This window comes from Phyllostomus hastatus, unplaced genomic scaffold (assembly GCF_019186645.2).
Source record: "Phyllostomus hastatus isolate PE091 unplaced genomic scaffold, TTU_PhHast_1.1 phas_scaffold_129, whole genome shotgun sequence".
NCBI lineage: Eukaryota > Metazoa > Chordata > Mammalia > Chiroptera > Phyllostomidae > Phyllostomus > Phyllostomus hastatus.
Window position 1 is genome coordinate 10,516,899 of NW_025334009.1, and position 23,162 is coordinate 10,540,060.

The window sequence follows — 23,162 nt, forward strand, 5'->3', positions numbered from 1 at the left end:
TCGACCCGAGGTTGGCATTCAGTAAATAAGAAAGGAGAGGATGTCTTTCATGGGGAATTAAGTCATTCAACCTGATCACTGTTGCTTTTTCTCAGTCTAGTTTTAAGCTTGGGGCTGAAGAGAAAGTCCTTGTAGAAGGGGCCAGGACAGCTGTCATCCCATGATAGAGTGACCCTATTAGCTTGGGCAAATCCTTATTGATTTCTTGGGGCCTCGCTTCTGCTAGGTCTGTGTCTCAGAAGTAGAGAGCTGGCATGGGATCATAGAGGTTAGTATAAATGCACATGCCCGTGTTCCATCCCATCCCATTTTAAGAACTTTGCTGACCAGATGTGAGAAAACACCCATGAACTTAGTTGTGATTTTACAACCCATAGCTATAGGTCATTTGATTCCCTATTCCTTCCTCTTCCATTCACACGATGGCCATTGTCTACCTCCTGCAGGCCTTGCTTCAGTAGCTCAGCTGGTTGGTTCTTATTGTCTTGCTCTATGCTTGGTCTGAATTTTAGAGACGGGGCTTCTTCTGCCTCTTGTTCTGAATTCAACTTCCCACCTATCCCTAGATCCTCCAGGAATGATGCCCTGCTTTGATCTTGCCTGTGTCCAAAGTGCCTGCTATACTGACTGTGGTGGTTGCTTCTTCTCACCTGTCCCTCAGCCAATAAGCTCCCAGGCCCCTTCACCTCAGTCTCAGCTCTTACAGACCCCATGACATTGTCCTTGGAGAGCGGAAAGCCAGGGCAGGTTGTGTGCTCTCTACCTCCCAGAGCTCTCCCAGGATCTACTTTCTGTTTCTGTCCCGAGGGTGAAAATGGATGACTGGTGCTGCCCAGTGATCTTCCCAGATGCGCGGAACTTCCGCCCCTTCACTCCCGAATCTCTGGCTGCAATCGAGAAGCGGATTGCCATCCAAAAGGAGAAAAAGAAGCTCAAAGACCGGACAGTGGCAGAACCCCAGCCTCGACCTCAGCTTGACCTCAAGGCATCCAGGAAGTTGCCCAAGCTCTATGGTGACATTCCTCGTGAGCTGATAGCGAAGCCCCTGGAAGACCTGGACCCTTTCTACAGAAATCATAAGGTAGTTCCCTGGGGAGGCTGGGGTGCTTTAACTGTGCAGTTGTCACTGATGTTACAAGGATCTTCAAATGCTGGTTTTGGGGTTTGCAGGTGGCAGGCTGTACTTCTGCCTTGCTGTAACCCTTTGTCATTGCCTTCATAATCCTGCGACCTCCATTCAGTCCTCATTTTCTCTCTGTGATGCATGTCTTGGAGAACAACATGAAGACTGGGAGCAGCAGAAAGGTTAAGACAAGAACTGAGACCAAAAAAATGGCGTCAGAAAGAGGACTGGCTTAGCAGTCGGAAAAGTTGGGTGTAGACCATTTCAATGATTGACTTTATGACTTTGGGTAAATAACTTCACTAATTCTAATTTTTCTCATCTACAAAATGGGAATAGTGCCTGTTTTCCTTGCCCTGAAGTGTAGACATGCTATGGAAGCACTTTATGAGCTGTAAAGCATTGTCCCTGTGTGAAGGATTAATATTGCTGTCCAGGATTGTCCAGTTTAGCAACAAGAGTTTACCCTGAAAGCTTTTTAGAGTTTACCACTAAAAAAGCTTTAGGCAGTAGGCTTTGTAGGCTATTATAAGTCTTATGAACGTCAAAACCCCAGAACAGTGATTTTCAATCTTGGCACACTGGTGCGCTGCAGGAGGCACACTGGTGCACCTGTGAGAATCTTTAAAACATGCAATGCCTGGCTATTTAGTCAGGGATCTAACTTCTTTTCCCTTAGATGGCCAAATTAAAAAAAAATGAAAAGAGCCAGTACAACAATACCCATTTGTTGTGAATGAATCAAAATTATACTGATTTTTGTCAGATCAGAAAAAAATATAATACATTTTTTTGGTGTGCCAAAAAATTTTGGTAGTTTACGTGTGCCATGAGATGAAAAAGGTTGAAAATCACTGCCCTAGACCAACACTTGACACATAATCAGAGCTCAATAAATGAAAACTAAGAATCTGGTAATCAAGTGGACACATGCAGATTACATGTAAGCCCCATGCCAGTCTGTGATAGGCTTGCTGTTTTATCTGCTTGGATATAGTTCTTGGAGGAAAATTCTAGTAAAGTTTGTTAAAGGGGCCCGAGTGAGGAAATGTGAATGCTGTGCTCCTCTGATGGCTGTTTGAAAGCCCAGGGGGACAGCAAGGACAGTTCTCTCCAGACCGTCCCTTTCAGGAAAGGCTCAGAAGACCTTGCTATTACGCTCTCACTGTGTGATCCTCTCGCTGAGCATAGAAAGCCCACCTCACTGGGCTGAGGCCAGGGAGGAAGGAGGCTGGGGAGTTTCGGGGAAGTCCTGGAAAACATGGGATGCTGAGAGCATCCTTCCCTAGCAACCATGAGAAATTCACCTCTCCAGAGAAAAATGGCCTGGTTTGATGCAGACTCCCTCCAGTGGGGTCTGTATATTGTGGATGTGACAAACAAATTCACACGGACTGCAGAAGTCCTGTGGAGGAAAAGGGATGGCACGGCCACTCTCTGAGAGAGAGAGAGAGAGAGAGAGAGAGAGAGAGAGAGAGAGCTCCCCAACTCTTGCCTCGACAGGCTTTTATTGCTTTTCTGGGAGCATTACCTCAAGGAAGGTCTCCATTCATCATTGTCAGGCAGCAATGATCAAATAATAGATAACATTCACAGAACTAGAGGGCTTCTTCTAAGTCAGGGTCAGTTAGCTAAAGGGCTATAAAACTTTGGGAAACAAACTCATTCCATGTTTGGACCCTTATCAGAAAATTGAGGATATTCTTAGCAACCTAGGTTTCACAGGATTTTATGCATTCTTTCTTAGGCCTGATCGCCCCAGGGGGAACCTGCCCTTTCCAGCACAGGGCTGCACCACCCTCCAGCATTGTTTCAGGCTTAAATCAGGAAGGAGAAGTAAGGCAGTTTAGAGATTAGGAGACTTCTTGCAGACAGAATGAGGACTCAGGCTATGTCAAAGCCGAGGGGTGAGGGTCCATCACCGCCTTTTTCTATAGCCCCCCAAGTCCTTCCCTGAGGGCCCCTTTGTAATCATACCTGTCTTAGGTTGTCCCTCCTTTGAGGAATCTTACCCATCATTGGCTAACCAGTCATCCACCCAGCGCCAAGCAGGGTAAAGTAAAAGGGGGCAGAGGCAGCACCCCTACCAGAAAGATAAGCTTTGTCTCCTTAGTGGCTTATAGTCCCAAGGTCTTTTACTCAGCCTTAGCCATGGGGGTTACAGCTTCTGAAACCAGGCAGGGCAGTTCTCAACACTGGTTTGTATGTCCTTGAATTGGGACATATTTAGGGTTACCAAGCAAAATGGGGACCATGTGTACAGAGGAAAGTAGAGTATGAAAGGGAAGGATAAGAAAAGGGAAGAGAAATGAAGGAGCATAAACACTCCAATATTTCTCCTCCCAGATTCCAGGGGCTTTTGGGAGGCAGAGTTTTGAATGTGAATTAACTTCTGGAGGCCTCTTTCTGCCTCAAGGCTGGATAGGAGATCCATGAGGCAGGCAGCAGCTTGGTATGTTGTAGATAGTCCTGGCGGACAGGCTCTGTTCTCACCTGGATGGATATTCTAGAAGTATCTCTTCTCAGCCTGGGTCCTCCCTTCAAATCAGAAGACACGATACTTAATTTAGACTTCTGCGCATCTATGACTTCACATGACCTCAACAGTCATATGAAGCATGTGTCGTAGTTAACATTTCACTTTACAGATAAGGAAACCATAGACTAGATGGGGAAGTGGCTTATGCCAGGCCAAACAGACAGTAAGGGGTGGAGCTAGGACTCAAATCCAAGGGTGCTTTATGTAGTCGCAGGCCACTTCCTCTCTTTAGGGGCTTCCATTTTGAAGACTTACAGGGAAAGGGGTGGAGATGTGTCAGCAAGCAGGCAGGAGGAGCTGGTCCCTATCATTATAATCATTAAAACCCTGGCAAGTGTAGTTAAATACACCATTAGTTGAAATATTTAAAGCAGTCAGAGGAGGCATTAATAAAATATCAAAATCAAAGGGCACAAAAACAGAGCCACGTCATGCCACCTATTAATCTGGGGTGACCCACCTCAAGGATAGTTTTGCTCTCTGCCCCTGAATTGAGTCTTGGGATCCTGAGCTCATTCATGAGTTTTAAAGAACCCAGTGACCCATTTCATTTTGTAACAGAATGTCTCCTAGTCCACACATTTTCCTGCAGCCAGATGGTCAGCAGACAAGTAAGTTCCAGCAGCTAAGTGTAGGAAGGTGGATGGTTGGCAGTAGCTGAAGTTCTGGCACTTGAGCGAAGGCAGCACCCATCCTGCTGTCTTGCACCTTGGTGACAAGGCCTGTCTTTCCTGTCTGAGAACATGCTGGATCCCATGTCATGTAGTACTTTTTGCAAGTCTGAAAGGGACAGTGACACGGGGAGACAGGAATGACTCTTGTTCTGTGAAGGCTTTTGTAACTAACAGCCTTAAGGACACGTAAAGGAACAGGGAGATCACAGTGAAATGGAAAGAGGGAGGTCTGAGTGTGGATGTTGAGTGCAGGGTGTTGTGCTGGGGGAGCTGCTTTGTTCCCAGAGCCCAGGAAGACGTGTTAGGGCAGTGGGTTCAGGTTTGGTGTAATTCAGTGGGGCCCAGCTGGGCACTGTGAGGGGGACAGCGCGCCATTTGGCAGGTCTGTCCTGGGTTTGGCATCCCTGGACCTACCCACTAAAGGCCAGTGGAGCCTCCAGTCACTGTGACAACCAAACACGCCCACATGCCTTTCCAGATGCCTTCTGTGGAGCTTCCCTGCCAGGAGAGAACCACAGGCAGATTTGTCTCTGTGTCCATGGGGGACTTGGAGAGCAAGTCTGGCAGCAAGTCTTGATAGCTTTTTTATTGAAGATCCTTAAGGTTAGGATTGATTGGCAGACTATCTCATGTTGAACTGCTCAAGCACAACAACATGGACTCTCTAGGTCCCTGATTATTCGAAGACTCATTATAAAGTTTTCATTAGTAACCAAAACAATCTGCTGAATGTGAATGTTCTGTTCCACTTCCATCTCTTCCACTTCTCTTCTAGTTCTTGTCTCTGTAGATAACATCTTAGAGCACAGGCAGCAAACACAAGGCCCTCAGGCCAACTCCGGCCCTCCACCTTGTTTTGTCCGAGTGGCACCCTGTTTCTACCCAGCAGTAGTGCCGTGCTCCTTGCCCCTAGTTAAGGAGTACTTGCATTTATACAGCCCTAACATTACATTTGGCCCTTTGAAGGCAACCACAAGGCTGAGGTGTCCCCCGGTGATAACGAGCTTAGAGAGTACAACATGAAGAGCTTTGTTTGCCTCAGGTGACACTCTTCACGCCTGTTGTCTTTATTTGCAGGGCCATGTGCTCCATCTCTGCAGCCTCCAGAGTATTCCAATAGGTGACAGACCACAGCCCAACACTTATCTCGGGGTTCTGAGTGAGACCCAGGCCACCTGGGGACACCCGTGGCTTCCAGAGTCACAGTGTTGGCTGTCACCTCAGGCTTCAGAGTGACAGCTCTCCAATCAGAAGCTGCAGTTAAAGCCAATCTATACCTCAGTCCATGGTTCCACTGAATTGTCTCTAAAGGAACTCATGATAAATACTGTTTTCTCACTGCACGTAATTCCTGTTGTGTTTGGTCTTTTGCAGACATTTATGGTGTTGAACAAAAAGAGAACAATCTACCGCTTCAGCGCCAAGCGAGCCTTGTTCATTTTTGGGCCTTTCAATTCAGTCCGAAGTTTAACCATTAGAATCTCAGTCCATTCATATCCTTTTGCTGCATCTTTTACTAAGTCCAGGCCCCGTGAAAAGTGCATGTGCCTCAGGGCGTTCATATGTTTGTGGAGTGGAAACAACTCACTCTTTCAACCGACAGTGGTGGAGGGCCTGCTGCTGCATGGCAGGACTGTGCCAGTGCTGGGTGTGAGCAAGGTGCGGTCCTCCCCCGGGGTCCTTGGCCTCGGAAAGAGCTGGGGCGAAGGCAGGCCGACTGCTGTGGTGAGATGGGCAGTTTGGAAGTGTGGTGGTATGGAGAGGCACTGCTATGCCTTGGAGGCATCAAGGATGGCTTCCTGGAGGAAGGGACGTCTCAGATGAGACCCGAAGGTTCTAAACTGCCCACCTGTGCACCATATTTATCTGATAAATGTGTTATGTTGAACCTACACAAGGTTTAGAACTTCATGGAAACACTCTCTAATGTTGAAAGTCCAGGTTACTAGCTTCTCTTGAAAAATGGAACCTCTGTCAAAGCTAGGCCTGCATTCCTCCTACCTGGCAAAGTCGGTGTAGTGAGAAAGTACAGCCTCTTTTAGAGGGAGCATGCAAGCTCTGTATCACCACATGCTCCCCTCTCCCCGTGACCCCACAGCAGCTCGTCTCACCCCGTTATGTGACTGGCCAGGCTCTTAAGACTTTGAGTTTGCAACCCTCGTCTTAGGGAAAGAGACAGGTAGGAAGCACTGAGCATTTCCCATGTGTGCAGGGTTGGAGGAGACAGGAGGCAGCTTTAGACTGGGGAAGGTTGTACAAGACATGGGTTGGTAGATGGAATGAAGTTTTGAAGAGAAAGAGAAGGAATAACTCTTTAGGTTGGGTACCCTAGAAGCAGGGCCTGAGAAAGGGATTTTTATTTTGGTAATTGAGTAGAGGAGTGCTCTCCGGAGACAGAGAGAGGGAAGCAGGGTGAAGCAAATGGGGGAGGCAAGCGGGACTGGGTCCCAGCTGAGTTCCTGTCAACCTGAGCCCACAGGGAGTCCTGGGGCACGAATTACCGCAGAACGGCCCGGCCTGGGCGCAAGGGACCGGCTTCCTGCGAGTCTCAGTCAGTCAGACTCGTGGTGGAAGGGGGCTGTGGCCCTCCGGGTGAGGGGGCCGCCATTCCGCCCGAGGGAGGGGCAGCTGTGGGGCATCCTCAGCCAACACTCACAGTCGGAGGACAGGTGCACCTGCACAGAGGGGACCCACGGCGTCTGCTGTAATAGCTAATGACACATGCCATCCTGCAGTGTGCTTGCCTTAATAGACGTTGGTCACATTGTTCAGCATGTTCATCATCTGCACTGTCATTGTCAACTGTGTGTTCATGGCCTCTAGTGGGCAGGACAACAGTACCGAGGAAGGCACTTTTACTTCTGCTACTCCTGCTTCTTATGCCGAGTAAGTGTCTGTCCTGTTTTCAAACAAGTACACCTAAAAAGAAGTTAAACCTTTATGTATGTATAGAGAGAGAGAGAAAGTGAGAGAGAGAGAGAGAGAGAGAGAGAGAGAGTGTTAGTTTAGATACATAGAGGAAGAAAAAGTCACCCATAATTTCAATCCCCCAACACAATGCTGGCAGAGTCAATTTTATATATATATGTGTGTGTGTGTGTGTGTGTGTGTGTGTGTATAATCATATATATATATGATTATATATATAATCATATATATGATTATAATCATATATGAAAATAATCATATATGTGATTATTTTAAAAGGCCTTTAAAAATTACATTGATAATTAGCAACACACATACACATTTTATGTCTAGGTTTTAAGTGTTTTTCTTTGTGCTTACATAGTTTTATAGGAATCTATTTTGATGGCTATATAATATTTTAACAGGTGAATAAACCATAACTTATTTAACCATTCTAACATTTTGCCACTATGAATAGCATTGCAATAGGCACCTTTTTGCATAAAGCTACTTTTCAGAAATTATATTTTCTTAGGATGGAGTTTTAGAAATGTATTTACTAGGTCAACAGGTACACTTTGATGCTTTAAAAATATATATTGACAAAATATTTTCCAAAAAGTTTGTAACAATTCAGTCAGCTATCAGCAGTATATTCTGACAACCAGTTGTGCTACATTCTTGCCAGCATTAAATTTTTTCTTCATTAGTTTATGGAGTTAAAAATACTTGCATTTCCTTAATTTCCTATCTGGAATTTTTTTTTTGTTTTAGTTTGTGAATTTGTATTTCCATTTGCTCATGTATCATTTTTGGTTTTTCCCCAGACAGTTTGAGTTCTTTTTATAATTAATATATTAACTTCTTATACTTTTTAATTGGTTATTCAGACATACATGCTAGTTTTTTTTAACTTAGAAAGTTCTGTTTTGATTAATATTCTTTTATATGTTGTCCTAGTTTTTCTGGTTTAACATATTTACTGCTTTAGTCTTTCAGGAATATACTGAATAATACATTTAATAGATAATAAGAGTCCATTGATTTTTATCACACGTTTAACCATGTGATGCCAACTACCACAGCCAATGCACAGAACCTTCCAGCCACCCTGCAGTTTCCTCATGCCTCTTTGCAGCCAATATCCTACCCACAGCTCTCAACCCCAGGCAGATACTGGTCTGCTTTCTGTTATTCTAGACCAGTTTTGCCTTTCCTAGAATTTCTTGTAAATGGAATCATATAGTTTGTTTGATACCATACTTTTGTGTCTGGCTTCTTCCATCTTGTATAATGTTTTGAGATGCATTTAAGCTATTGTATTTGTCACTAGCTTTTTTTCCTTTTCATTGCTGAGTTGTATTCTATTGTATGGGTATACCACAATTTCTTTTCCCATTCACCTGTTGATGGGCATTTTGGGTTGTTTCTGGGTTTTTTTTGGCTACTACAAATAAAGCCATTATGAACATTTCTGTATAAAGTCTTTTTGTGGATATATGTTTGCATTTCTCTTGGATAAATATCCAGTGGTGTAATTGCTGGATCTTAGGATAAATATATGACTAGGTTTGTAAGAAACTGCCATAGTTTTCCAAAGTGGCTGCACTGTTTAACATTCTTGCCAGCAATATATGAAAGTTTCAAAATCTTTATTAACTTCCTCCATTAACTTACTTTGATTTTAATTTAAGAAGCTATTTCTAGCTTCTTAAGGTAGAAAATTAAATACTTGGTTGTAGATCTTCTTTTCTTGTACAATTGTAGTTATAAATTTCCATGCAAAATTGCTTTAGCTGCATCCCACAGATTTTGACATTTGTGTTTTTATTACCTTTCAGTTCAAAACATTCCCTACTTTTTCTTCTGATTTCTTCTTTGTCCCATGTGTTATTTAGAAATGTGTTTTTAAATTTCCAAATATTTTATGCTTTTTTGGTTGTCTTATTGATTTCCAATTTAATTATGTTGTGGTTAGTGAATATACTCTGTAAGATTTCAATCTTTTGAAATCAAGAGAAACTTGTTTTATGGTCTTCCTTGGGAGTGTTTTGTGTGCACTTGCAAACATTGTGGATTCTGTAGTTGTTTGATATGACATTCTGTAAATGGTTGGTGAGGTTCGGGTGGTCAATATGTTATTTAGATCTTTTATACCTTTACTGCTTCTATTAGCACTTCTATGAGTTACCGAAGAGAGGCAGCAATTTCCATCTGTGGTTATGGATTTGTCCATTCTCTTTCTCCTTTTGTTAATTTTTGCTTCATGTGTTTGCAGCATTATTATTAGGCACGTGAACATTTATGATTGTTATATCTTCCTGATGTATGCATTTTTATCGTTATGAAATGCCCTTCTTTGTCTCTAGTAATAGTTTTTGTAATATTTGTTTTGTCTGATATTAATATAGCTACTTAAGTTTTCTTATGCTCAGTGTTAGCATGGTGTATCTTTTTCTATCACTTTACTCTCAACCCTTTTGTGTTTTTGTATTTATTGTGTATCTTTTGTAAAGAACATATAGTTGAATTTTGTTTTTTTATGCAGTCTATCCAATCTCTGTTTGTTGGTTTTTTGGTTTTTTTTTTTTGATGGAATGTTTAGTTCACTTGCATTTAATGTAATTTTGGATAGGCTTGAATCTAGGTCTCCTGTTTTTCTATTGATCTCATTTTTTTGTTCATTTGCTCTTTTGTTGTTTCTCCTTTCCTGTCTTCTTTTGTGTTAATCAGGTATACTTAGTATTTCATTTTAGTCCTCTGCTGGCTTTTTAGCTTTACTTCCTTGCACTTTTTTTGGTGTGTGGTTGTGCCCTTGCTGTTGCTGGTGGAACCTGGAATCTGGTTAAAGCCGGCAAGCTCAGGGGCTGTGCCTCAGAACAGGGGGCAGTGGCCACCTCCGGGAATAGAAGCCATCCTGGCAGCATCGCTGGGGGGAGTGGCTTTCCCTCTGAGAACTGGCTGTTCCATGTGAGGCGCTGAGAGTGCAGGGGCCACTGCTCCTTGTTTACAACAGTGTCTCTGAGGCCTTTGTGGTCGAAAGAGTGGGACCTGTGGAAGAGACAGATCCAAGAGATGGCATTGCTCCCACAGCAGTGGTTTGCCCTGCCCAGCACTTCTGGAGAGATGTAATGAGTCCTTTCTTCCCATTAACAGGAAGCAGTCACCCAACTGAAACCTAATTTGCTCAAGGCCATTTTCACTACTAAAAGACCCACAAGGCAGAGATATGAAAAAACAAAAACCCTTATCTAGTCTGTAGGGAAGCAGAGAGGCTTGAGGTAGGGGAGGTGGTGGCACTTGGACCAGTAGTGGTTGCATGGAAGAGGGTCTGGGAAGAGGTTGTTGAACATGTTCTCACAAAAGAAAGCATGCAGCTGAGTAGTTAGGCCCGTAGGGGGGATTTGTTTTAGTAGTCTTTGGTTAGAAAGCTGTTAAATGGGGAAACTGAATCCAAGTTAATAACTCTGAGAGAATCAATGCAGAAGTCCCCTAGGACCAGGCGATGGTGTTCTGTTAACCTCCTTGGACATCACCTATGGCCCTGCTGAATACCTTAACTATGCTTGAACTCAGAGTGGCACACTCCAGAGGGCCTCATTTGCCTGATGGATAGGGGCTTCCTCATTTTGGAACTTCTAAGCCCCGTTTCCTACTGGTGGACATGGCTCTATTCCATGTCAAATGTCATCTGGGTCTGCCTCTCCCACCATGGACCAGGCTTCTGCTGAAGAAGAGAACAGTGGGGGTGGGAGGTGGAGGCTGGATGGTCAGGCTGAAATGGCAGTTGGGGGCTGTTGTCTCTTCTGCTTGAGCTCTAAATGAAGACTTGAAAACCCCCCACAAATCTGCAAATATAGCCTTTTTCCAAAATACCTATAAATTTATAAATTATACCTGAGTTTAAAAAAATGGTATTTCAGAGCAGACATTAATTAATATTCTGTGTTTATCTGTCACCTAAAAGGTGACCAGCTTAGACAAGGGCTCGAAGAGAGAGGAGTTCTTGCCTGTGACAACCTTATGAGCATTTCTTCTCTTCAGCTTGGCCGTTTTGGGATTTTTCAAGTTTTCAAGACCTCAGCTCTTTAGCTTTGAGGGGTAACAAGAACTAGACAGTCTACCAGAAAAGGTCCACTTTTACTCTGAACCAACAGATTGTTTGAACTGATTGTGTTGGTCCCCAAAGCGGAACCAGTGTGTGCGCACAGACCCAGTGTTTTTGACAGCTTGGGCCTCTAACAAGAGAATGAGGGTATTGTGTTTTGTTTGAAGGAGGAGGAAGGGAAAGAAGGGAAATAAATTAAAGGATAGACATGATGAGGGACTCAGGGGAGAAAATAAAAATAGTTCTTAAAAAACTGTGGCAAAATACACACATTACATAAAATTTACTGTCTTAACCATTTTTGAGTGTACAGTTCAGTGGTATTAAGTACATTCACGTGGCTGTACTTTACCACTATTCATATTCAGAACTCTTTTCATCTTGCAAAACGGAAACTCAGTACCCATTAAACAATAACTCTCCATTTTGCCCTCCTCTTCATTCTCTGGCAAGTACCCTTCTATCTTCTGTCTCTATGTGGTGTTTGACTACTCTGGATGCTTCATATAAGTAGAATCATATAGTGTTTGTCTTTTTGTAACTGGTTTATTTCCCTTAGCATAATGACCTTAAGGTTCATCCATGTTGTAGCATGTCACAGGACTTCCTGCCTTTTAAAGGTTGAATGATATTCCATTGTATGTACCACTTTTTATTGATCTATTTTTCAGTGGACATTTGGGTTGCTTCTACTTCTTGGCTATTGTGAATAGTGTTGGTATAAACATGGGTGTGCAAATATCTCTTTGAGGCTCTGCTTTTAATTCTTCTGTATATATACCCAGATGCAGGATTGCTGGACCAGGTAGCAATTCTATTTTCCTTTTTTTGAGGAACCTCCATATTATTTTTATGGTGGTTACATCATTTTACAGTTCCACCAATAGTCTACAAGGGTTCCAATTTCTCCATATCCTCATCAACACTTTTTTTTTAAAGTATCTATTGTAATGGCTACAAGGTGATATCTCATAGTGGTTTTGATTTACATTTGCCGATGATTAGTGATATTGAGCATCTTTTCATATTCTTGTTGGCTGTTTGTATATCATCTTTGGAGAAATGTCCATTCAAGTAATTTCACCATTTTAATTTTTTAATTTTTTATTCATTTTTTATTGTTGTTCAATTATAGTTGTTGCCATTTTCCTCCATTGCTCTCCCCTGCCCTGTCCACACCAACCTCCCACATTCAGGCCTCCCCCCGTTGTCCTTGTCCATGGGTCCTTTATATACATGTCTTCTACATGTTAAGAGTACACTGTTAACAAATTACATTTATATTATAATTACTTATTTAATTATTATTATTATTTTTATTATTGTTCAAGTAAAGTTGTCTCCATTTCCCCCCACCACTCCTCCCCTCCCCACCCATCCCCACCTCCCACCCTTGATGCTACCAATAGCCAAGTGTTGGAAGCAACCTAAGTGCCCATCAGTAAATGAGTGGATCAGAAAACTTTGGTACATTTACACAATGGAATACTATGAAGCAGAAAGAAAGAAGGAGCTCCTACCCTTCATGACAGCATGGATGGATCTGGAGAGCATTATGCTGAGTGAAATAAGCCAGGCAGTGAAAGACAAATACCATATGATCTCACCTATAAGTGGAACCTAATCAACAAAACAAACAAGCAAGCAAAATATAACCAGAGACATTGAACTAAAGAACAAACTGACAGTGACCAGAGAGGAGGGAGGAGGGGAAAACAGGGGGGAACAAGGGGAAGGGTCATCAAGGAACATGTATATAGTTTGATCATTTTTAAATCAGATTATTTGACTTTTTTGTTGTTGTTGAGTCACAAGAGTTCTTTATATAATCTGGATATTAACCTCACACTAGATATATGAGTTGCAAATATTTTATTCTAGGAGGTTTATACTTTCTGGTCTTACATTTAGCTCTTTAATTCATTTTGAATTCATTGTTTTACATGGTGTAAAATAAGGATTCAGCTTCATCCTTTTGCATGTGGGTATTGAGCTTTCCCAACACTGTTTATTGAAAAAACTGTTGTTTTTCCATTGAATAGTCTTGGCACTCTTTTTGAAAATCATTTGACCATATACGTGAGGGCTTATTTCTGGGCTTTCTATTCTGTTCTATTGGTCTGCATGTCTGTCTGTATGCCAACACCACACTGTTTTGATTACTTTAGCTTTGAGATAAGTTTTAATATAACAAAGTGTGAGACCTCAAACTTTATTCTTTTCAAGATTATTTTGGCTATTCATGGCTCTTTGAAATTCCATATGAATTTCAGGATGCAGTTTTTTTTTATTTCTACAAAAAATGTCATTGAGATTTTGATAGGGATTGTATTGAATCTGTAGTTCACTCTGAGTAATGTGAACACCTTAACAATATTGTCTTCCAGTCCCTGAACATGGGATGTGGAAAGATTCAGGTTTTAGCCTTGTGATTTACTTTCTTTATGTCTTTGCCATTATCCCCTTATGTACATCAGAAGGACAACTCTGAAAAGCAGTGACAAACTACAGTCCCAAGTCTTGGGTCCCCATGTTGGCTGAAACTACTCTCAAGATTATGGCTGTGAAGCTAGGCATTGTAAAACAGTTTTACAACTTTATCCATGAGCCCATTTCTTAGAAATTCTAACTACCAGAACTTGCTTGAGAAGCTTGCCTTTCCAAACTCTGGTTTGCTAAAGACCAGAATGTTAAATGTTATATTGAAGTGGATAAAACCTAATCAAGGCCAGACAAGACAGATGGGCACTCTGCTTTTTACATCACTTACCATATTTCTTCTTGTTCTGGATGATTTGCTTTGTAGGTATGTCTTCACTGGGATTTATATATTTGAAGCTTTGATAAAAATATTGGCAAGAGGTTTTATTCTGGATGAGTTTTCTTTTCTTCGAGATCCATGGAACTGGCTGGACTCCGTTGTCATTGCAACAGCGTAAGAATATTCAAGATTTTTATACAAGAGACATAGGGTTGGAAAGAAGCCCCTTGGCTTACATCGGGGCTCTGTGTGAATCCATGTGTGTGTCTAAGTGTGGTCTAGGAATGCCTTCAGCTCTGGGTGCAGTGTTGGTTGGCCCTGAACAGCACCATGCAGGCAATTGGCCAGAGGCCTCCATGCACAAATTTATTTCTAGGACAGTCCTCATGCTCTCATTCCTTCAGCCATTTATTCACCAAACACTGGCCTATAATGGGCCAGGTTCTGTGTAAGGGGTTGTGATAATGAAAAAACAAACAAACACACCTCATTCTCACCCTCTTGAAGCTCACAGTCCAGATGGAAAGAGAAGTAATTAGAGGCAGTTACAATCTGGTAGGGTGAGTGTTAGGGTAGGAGCTGTGCATGCATTGGGCTGTCAAGGCAGGTAGGAGGAACCAAGAAGTCTAAAAAACCTTTAGCTACTACAAGGTCACAAACAGTTTCTCTCATCTTGTCTTCTAGAATTTTTATAGTTTAACCTCTTATGTTGAAGTCCCTCGTCCATTTTGAGTTCATTATTGTGTATCTTGTATATGACATGAGGTGAGAATTGAAGTTCTTCTTGAAGAAAAGGATGTCAATTTGGCATCTGAATGATGAGACAGAGTTAGCGCAATAAAAAGCAGGAAGAGCAATGGCGTATTGCCAGCAAAGTAATAATAAACCTAACATTAATTAATTTGTCAAGCTAGCCATTAGTTTAAGCACTTGCATATATTGTCCTATTTAATATTCACAGAGCCCTTTGAAGTAGTAGATACTATTCATTTCAAAGTTTTACACTTGAAGTTCAATGGTAGGGCGCTATTGGTTATTGAAAGGTGGTATAGTGCAGTGGTGAATAGTGCGTGCCCAGGAGACTAACCACCTGTGTTCATTTTGGGCTTGGCTGTACAGTGGGACCTTAGGGAAGAGCATTGGGGCCAGTCAATACATGTTTCAATTAATTAATTTTATTTTTTTTTAAGATTTTATTTATTTATTTTTCGAGAGAGGGGAAGGGAAGGAGAAAGAGAGGAGAGAAACATCAATGTGTAGTTGTCTCTTGCGTGCCCCTGACTGGGGACCTGGCCTGCAACCCAGGCATGTGCCCTGTCTGGGAATTGAACCTGTGACCCTTTGGTTCACAGGCCGGCACTCAATCCACTGAGCCTCACTAGCCAATGCTGTTTCAACTAATTTATATTACTCATGGATGTAGCCACAACTATTGTTCAAGGAATCCTCACATTTGTCCAAATATGAAAATTAGCTGAGAACAGCCTCCTGTGCAATCTGCAGTCCATAGTGATAGAGAATGGTCTTACGAGACCTTGAGATGAAAGTGGGCTTGGGAAGGCAAGGCCCCAGATTTCACCTTTGTGGACACAGGGCTAAGGCTGTGCTTAGTAATGTCTCGTGGAGGTATGCAGTGCAGCCACAGGAATGAGTGAGCCCGGGCTTCTCGTGTGCCTTGTCTTATAGGTTTCTGACATATGCCAAGGGCCCCATCAGTGGCAGCGGTCTGTCATCCCTGCGCACTTTCCGAGTGTTGAGAGCTTTGAAAGCAATTTCAGTAATTTCAGGTAAGTCACTATAACTTTCAGCGTGGGCTCTTAGGCTCTTAATGGGAGAGAACATTCTTTTATTTATTTACATTATTTTATTGTTGTTCAAGTACAGTTGTTTGCATTCCCCCCCACCATCCCCCCCACCATTCCCCCTAACCCCAGCATTCTTTTATATTTAAAGTTTCTTCAAATGTCATATAAACCAAAAACAAACAAACTGCTTTTACTTCCTATTTGATCATTCAACAAATATGTATTGTGCAGGCAATATTCTAGCTGCTTGGGATAATATATCGGTGAGCAAACAGACAAAGATCCCGCCCTCAGGAATTTACATTCTAGGTGGGGGGTGGACAGACAGACCCTAAGCAATAACTATAATAAATAAGCACATTATCTAGCATGTTAGAAAGTGATGTGTGCCATGAAAATCAAAACGGAAAAGTAAGCAGCATGTGGGCTGCGGCAAGTCACAGGGATTAGGGGAAACGGGTTGCAGTTTTCAATGGAGTGGTCGAGATGGGTGTTGTTGAGGAGGTCAGGTGCGAGCAGATATAAAGGCAGTGACAGTTGCAAAGGCAGATGGATGGTAAAGAGTCTTCTGAGGATAGGAACCAGTCCAAAGACTGGGGAAGAGAAGGGGTGCAAATGAGGCCAGAGCAGGCAGAGGGAGAAGCCGGCTGGTGGAGGTGGGTCCGCAGAGGTGAAGGGGAGGCCTGTGAGCACTGGGGGGACTAGGGCTTTGCTGTGAGAGAAATGGGAGCCATGTGAGGACTTTGAGCAGAGGAATCACGTGACCTGACTCCGAGGAGCAAAGGTAGAAGCAGGAAGCCCAGCTGTGAGATGTGGTGGTTGCCATGGAAATGTGCCTCTCAGATTTGCTGCTGTAGGAACCATAGTTGACTAATGGTCCCAGCTGCCACCTGTCTGGATTCACCACCGCATTCACATTCATGCCAAGACCATGCTATCCCTGCATGTCAGAGACACTGTTCCTGAAGGATATGGAACTCCCCTGTTGGGGGCTTCGGCTTAGGGACTCCACAGAAACCTGGCTGAGACTGCCACACCTGCAGTAGTCGGGGGCTCGTCCCGTCCAATCCTGTGTCCTTCCTGCTCTCCTTCCCCAGGTGTCAGCCCTATGTCACAGTCTGAGGCTCTCCCTGCCAGCTCTACTTCTTCCCCCTTATTCTTCACAGGCAATTCACCCAACCAGTCTTTTGCAACCTGGTGCCATAGTATGTGCTTTTCAGAGAACCCAAACTGACACGAAGGGCCACTGCCATCATCCAGGCTCCCGGATTAGGCAGTGGTACAAGAGTTGGTAGACAGTGGTCGCATTCTGTATACATTTGAAGGTAGAAACAATCGAATTTCCTGATAGGTTGGTTGTTTGTGGTGTGAGCAAAAGAAAAGAGCCAAGGATGGGTCTAGCTTTTTGGTCTGAGTGACTGGAAAGAAGATGTCATCATTGGCTGAGACAGGGAAGGTCTTAGAGGTCACATTAGGAGTTTGCTTTGGACCTGTTCTGTTTGAGATAGCTGTGAAACATCCAAATGAAAGTTTCGAGTGGGCAATTTTCTATGAGTTGGGAGTTGTGGGGAACAGTCTGCAATAAGGAGCCTATAGATGATATTGAGAGTCATGCAGTCTGATGAGGTCACCAGGAGAACAAGCATAGATGGAGAATAGAAGATGACGGAAGTCTGTGAGCCCAGGCACGCAAACTTGACAGGGAGGGGAACAGGAGAAACCTGGAAAGGAGATGAACAGGAGCCACAGTAAAGAGGAGGGAGAGCAAGGTGGGCTCCTGGAAGCCAGGGGACGCAGGTACTCTGTGAGTCAGGACGAAGCCAAGGATGGGTGGGGAATCCACATTCTCATTTATCCAGAATGAGGTTGTTACAGCACACGTTTTTCCTTTCCTTCCCATTTTCTCTCCTTCCTTTACAAAAAATTCTTTATAAAAATTCCCTCTCTGGAGTCCTTTCCTGCCTCTCTTCTTCCCTTACCTTCTAGTCTCTTCTATTAAAGGCTTAGCTCTGATACAAAAACTACAGGTAATTTGGATCCTTTCAAACAGAGCAGTGGGTTATTTTTGGAAACTCCAGAAAAGCTCCTACACAGCGATAAAGAAACCGGCAGTCAGAGGGCACTTACATGGAATTTGTCTCTCCCCCTCCTTCTCTTCCTCTTTTGCCAAGTGGACCTGGTTTTCCAGGTGGCTTTAGGGGGTTTCTGCATGAGTTGAATCCCTCACTTTTGTATACATTCAGGCAGTCAGATACTTTAGTGTTTCCTTCTTCATCTTGAACACAGTCTCCCGTTTGACTCATGAACACATGAGATCCCTGGGTGCTTTTCGCAAGTAAGGATGTAAGGTACAGTCTTTTATGGGACTGTGTATAAACTGTTCAGGAATTACAACCATTTTCTTTCATTCAAATTTTGCATTAGAGAAGATTCAAGCCTCATATAGATTAAAGCTTGGATGAGGTTGTGGTAATTTCTTGTTTGGCTGCAACTGGGGACATAGTGAATATCCCAGCTTGGCCTCAAGGCTCCTCCCCAGGTGGCATTGCACTTTGTGGGAAGGTCATCCACCGAGGGCTGCCGCCGCCTTGTGTTCTCAAGTCCACCACTCACGGTTTACCCCGATCCATGGAAACTTTGTCGGCGTCATCCCACACATTACAGCTCACCCTGGTGGTTCACCTCTCCGGCTGGGAGGGCGCAGAGTCTGTGGCTCAGGGGTGTGCTGGGGCTGACCTGTTCTGACTCCCCAGCAGACTGTGCACATCTTTTTCCAGCTCTGCACCCGGGGACATCATGCTGGTGGCTTGAAACCAGTTCGGGGAGGGAGAGTACGTGGAGGGAGATGAGGAATCTATGCTACCCAATCCAGCAGACAAGGAACTCTGTAACTGCTCTAAGTGAAGAGTTTCCTGAACCTTCGCTGCCCCCTCCCAGGGAGCTGATTTTAAATATTTGCATACTATAAGATCATGGTCTTCTTCTTTTTTTTTTTTTGTAACTTTGGCAGCCTAATAGCATGCCATGGACACAGTAGGTACTTAGTAAATATTTCTTGAATGAATAGAAAAATTCCTATTATAACTAGTAATCTGAGTTTTTCCTAAGACATCCTCATTATCTGAGTCCAGACAAAGCTCCTCCTCCCAGCTTCCTGCCCCACAATTTAGCTATGTCTCATGACACTTCCTGCCCTTCGGAGTAGGTAGTGACTATGAAATGTTAAATGTAACGGTAGCTCCCTTTCTAGGTGGCTTCACTCTGGCCCACTCCGCCCCGAGCTGTGGAGATGCCTGCAAAGCTGTCACAGATTATTCCCATATCTGTGTGGCATATTTCTGCTCAAAGTCTTCCCATTTGCTCTTCAGAGCTACCTTGTGCCAGATACAAGGCAGGGAGAGGAGGTCAAGGCCTGGACACGTGGAACACTTTGATGACACACAATTTCTAAGGCACGGAGTTGGAACTAGAACTCACGGCATCAGACTCCTAGGCCAGGCCAGTTTCTAATTCCAGCCTGTAATCAGACAGCTTTGAGGCCGTGGCTGCCCTCTCCTGTGTCTGCCCCTTGCCTGTGTCTGGTGTGTGTGTGTGTGTGTGTGTGTGTGTGTGTGTGTGTGAGAATGAGAGAGAGAGAGAGAGAGAGAGAGAGAGAGAGAGAGAGAGAGAGAGAGGAGAGAGAGAGAGAGACAGTTGGGGCTCCTCTCCACACCTGTCCTCCTCCTCAGGTCTCAAGGTCATTGTGGGGGCCTTGCTGCGCTCTGTGAAGAAGCTTGTTGATGTGTTGGTCCTGACTCTCTTTTGCCTCAGCATCTTTGCCCTGGTAGGTCAGCAGCTCTTCATGGGAAATCTGAACCACAAATGTGTCAACAAGAACTGTACTAACATCAGTGACTTTGAAGGTAAATACCCCACCTTTTATTCCATAGTTCGTGCAATGTTAACTTTGTTTTATCCCCACTCGTACTATCTGCATGTGTGCATTACAGTCTCCTAGGAGCAAGGGATGACCTCATCCATCCAGGGTTCTCATGGGGCCAGATGCACGCCTTAGAGAAATTGTCTCATTCTTTGGGTTTCTATGGAGAAAGAAAAGCCCAAAGTCACACCCACAAGAACAGTGTCAGCTCCCGTCCTTCCCCCAAAGATTTCTGCCCACTTCTTTGACATGTTTTGCAGAAGTCTTCAGAATGCCTGGATTTGGCTAAAGCAAACCAGCAATTACCCAGCTCCTAGCCCCAAGTATTTTCTCCAATGATATCGCCTCTTTCTACTCAGCACCTTCTCCACACTAAGATCAACCCTACACCAATGTCATGTGTGCTGAATCTCCTGTGGCTACACTTTTTCCATGTCTGTCTTGGTTTATGAGCTTCTCATGGGCTGAGTCTGTGTCTAGCCTCCTTTGGGGGGATGGTCTCTACTTCAGTTTTATGTCCTGAGAGGCAACATGGTGGGCATGTAACTGCTTTCTCCCCCTCCTCTCTCTTCCTTTTTCCTCCCTTTCCTTTTCTCTGGCTCCTCCCTGGTGGCTTAGGTTCCAGTTCCACCTTGGACACCCACTTTTGTCACTTTAGAGGGCCCTGAACCATTGTTTCAGGTGTAATCTGGCATATTTGCTCTTCTCTTTCATTTCAGTGGTTTCTTTTTTAACTGAATTTGTGATTCTTTTCTTCTCAGATGGGTGCTTTGAAAGGGAGGGTTCCGAGTTCAAATTGTGTGGCTTCTGGTCAGGAGGGTAAGAAGCTTATATTCTCCATTTTCCTCTCAAGCAGAGCAACTCTGGACCTTTTAAAGTGTTGTGGCCAACGGTCTTCATCTAGTGATTTATGGAAGTTGGTGATAGTCATTCTCAAACAGTGCTGATTGTTTCACATGTCTAAGCGGGTTTAGATGCGCATTATTAAATTAAAAAGTATCTCTGTTTAGAGCAGCTTTCTTCCCCAAGTTACATTGAATTTCTGATAAGTTATCAGAAACCTGCTGAACATGGAGTACTATTTTGACTCTATGGAGTGGACATTCAAAGCTTTCAAAGGTCAGAGAAGACATTATGATCGAGAGCCCCATGAAAGTCTTGTTTCCTGTTCAGTGGCACCACCCTGATGCACGACTACCTGTTTGCAGAGCTGTTGACCGCCACTGCCTCTGAGTACACACGTAGTTGGATGTGGGCTCATACTCATCCACCCTAGCAGCTGGGAGCTCTCTGGCCCTTCTTTCTCCTAGGACATTGGTAGGGAAATTTATTGAGTGTATGTCTAATTAAGATAATATGCTAAGTGCTTTGATGAAGTAGACCATGTTCATTCCTCAATAACAAGTAGGTATTGAGGGCTACAGTTGTGCCAGGTTCTGTGTTAGGCCCAAGGAACACAAGCGTGAACAAGGGAGCTCTGTCCTCTTGAGATGACACCTTACAGTGAAGAGGGATGTAGAGTAAAATCCTTGAAAGTGTGAGAGGTGTTATAAGATACTGAGATCCTGAGAGAGAGAACAGGGGATGTAACCCTGTTTGTGAAAGTGGGGAAGGCTTTTCCGATGCCACTTGTAGTGACCACAGGTTCAGATGAGGTCAAATCACAAGATGTAATAGGTTTTAATGTAATACAGGGTTTACTGAGCTCACTAGAGACCACTCCACAAACACTGTCTTCACACAGGGCTTCTGGGTGTGCATCAGTGGGCCTTGGGAGGACCAGTGCCGGGAGGAGAGGAAAGCTGGGCTCTAGGGAATGCTTTTCTTTCTCTGTTCCTTTGTTTCCCATGTCTAGGGCTTGTTCCTCCCAATCTGAATGCAAGAACACCAAAACAAATCCTGATTATAACTATACAAATTTTGACAACTTTGGCTGGTCTTTACTTGCCATGTTCCGGCTCATGACTCAAGATTCCTGGGAGAAGCTTTATCGACAGGTTATTTTTTTATTCTTTCTCTTTCTCCCCCCTTTCCCTCCCTCTCCCCTCACTCTCTCAATATGTCTATCATTTATTTATAACCTACCATCTCTTCTTTACCTTTGTCATCTATTTCTCATCCTTAACAGTGGTACTAATAGATTATGCTTTAGAAATTCTATTAGAAACATCAAAAAAATTATGAACATGATATGTGGAAGAATAGTGCATAAACACTTCTCTTCCTGGAAATATGACATCTTTCCAGATTCCTGCCTGCCGGAGGATCATCCCTAGCACTTCAGTTTTCATGCAGCATTGCTATCACTCTTGCCTTTTTAATTTAAAAATGCAAATACTTGAGAAAACTATTGGAAATTCACTGAGACATCCATGGGAACATATGGGTGGCATCTCCTCCCTGAGAGATAGGGTATCAGGAGTCTCTGGGTAACTGGGAACACTGTAGATGATGCTGTGGGTAGCGGAGCCAACCAGTGCTGGGGAAGACCAATTTGTACTGTGTACTTTCTCCTTGAAATGATGATCACCCCGGTGACCCCTGGTGACAGAAGGCTTCCGATGCCAGTGTGTGCTCTGTCCCTTGCAGACCTTGCGTACCTCAGGGCTCTTCTCAGTCTTCTTCTTTGTGGTGATCATCTTCCTGGGCTCTTTCTACCTCATTAACCTAACCCTGGCTGTTGTCACCATGGCTTATGAGGAACAGAACAGGAATGTAGCTGCTGAGACAGAGGCCAAGGAGAAGATGTTCCAGGAAGCGCAGCAGCTATTAAAAGAGGAAAAGGAGGTAGGGGGCTTTTGGGGTTGGAGAGTGGGCTCTCCTTAGGGGTACTCCAGAAACCATGGGGTGTGAGCTTGGGCTGCTGTATTAGGCCTGGTTGTGGCTCCCTACTACTGGTGCTTTCCTAAGAATTGAAACCCCTTGCAGACTGGCTCTGCTGCTATTGCTCACTAAGATGTCTTGGCACAGGGCTCTTGGGAACAGGGAACCCTGTTTGGTTGCTCTTTGACCTCCCGAACCTTGGGCCTTCTAGGACAGATTCCAGATTGCTGGCTATGTGGTCAATAATGGTGGCTCCAGAGACAACAGCCATGATTATCTCTCCCTTCTTGAAATTCTTGTCAAATATATAGGCCATTCTCATTGTTTTCCTGGTATCTTTACATTTCCCCAGTTCAATTCTAAGATTTGCAGGGCAGGGACCAGCTTTTATACTGCTTCTCACCTTCCACAGAGTCTTGCTGGGGGAAATTTATTGTATGCGCTTAATGACTGCACCACAGGCACAAACATTTATTGAGTGACCAGCACATACTGAACAC

General features: G+C 43.8%; 1 protein-coding gene across 1 annotated transcript in view; it reads left to right on the forward strand.

The window, feature by feature from the left end:
- The first annotated feature begins 814 nt into the window (after positions 1-814).
- SCN11A (sodium voltage-gated channel alpha subunit 11) overlaps positions 815-23,162 on the forward strand; it is a 70,174-nt gene continuing 47,826 nt past the window's right edge. The window contains exons 1-9 of the mRNA XM_045856825.1: positions 815-1,081; positions 5,711-5,829; positions 7,100-7,222; positions 14,161-14,289; positions 15,802-15,902; positions 19,649-19,822; positions 20,601-20,658; positions 21,695-21,836; positions 22,429-22,626. Of these exons, the coding sequence (XP_045712781.1) occupies positions 815-1,081; positions 5,711-5,829; positions 7,100-7,222; positions 14,161-14,289; positions 15,802-15,902; positions 19,649-19,822; positions 20,601-20,658; positions 21,695-21,836; positions 22,429-22,626 (1,311 nt within the window). The remainder of the gene's footprint in view (positions 1,082-5,710; positions 5,830-7,099; positions 7,223-14,160; positions 14,290-15,801; positions 15,903-19,648; positions 19,823-20,600; positions 20,659-21,694; positions 21,837-22,428; positions 22,627-23,162) is intronic.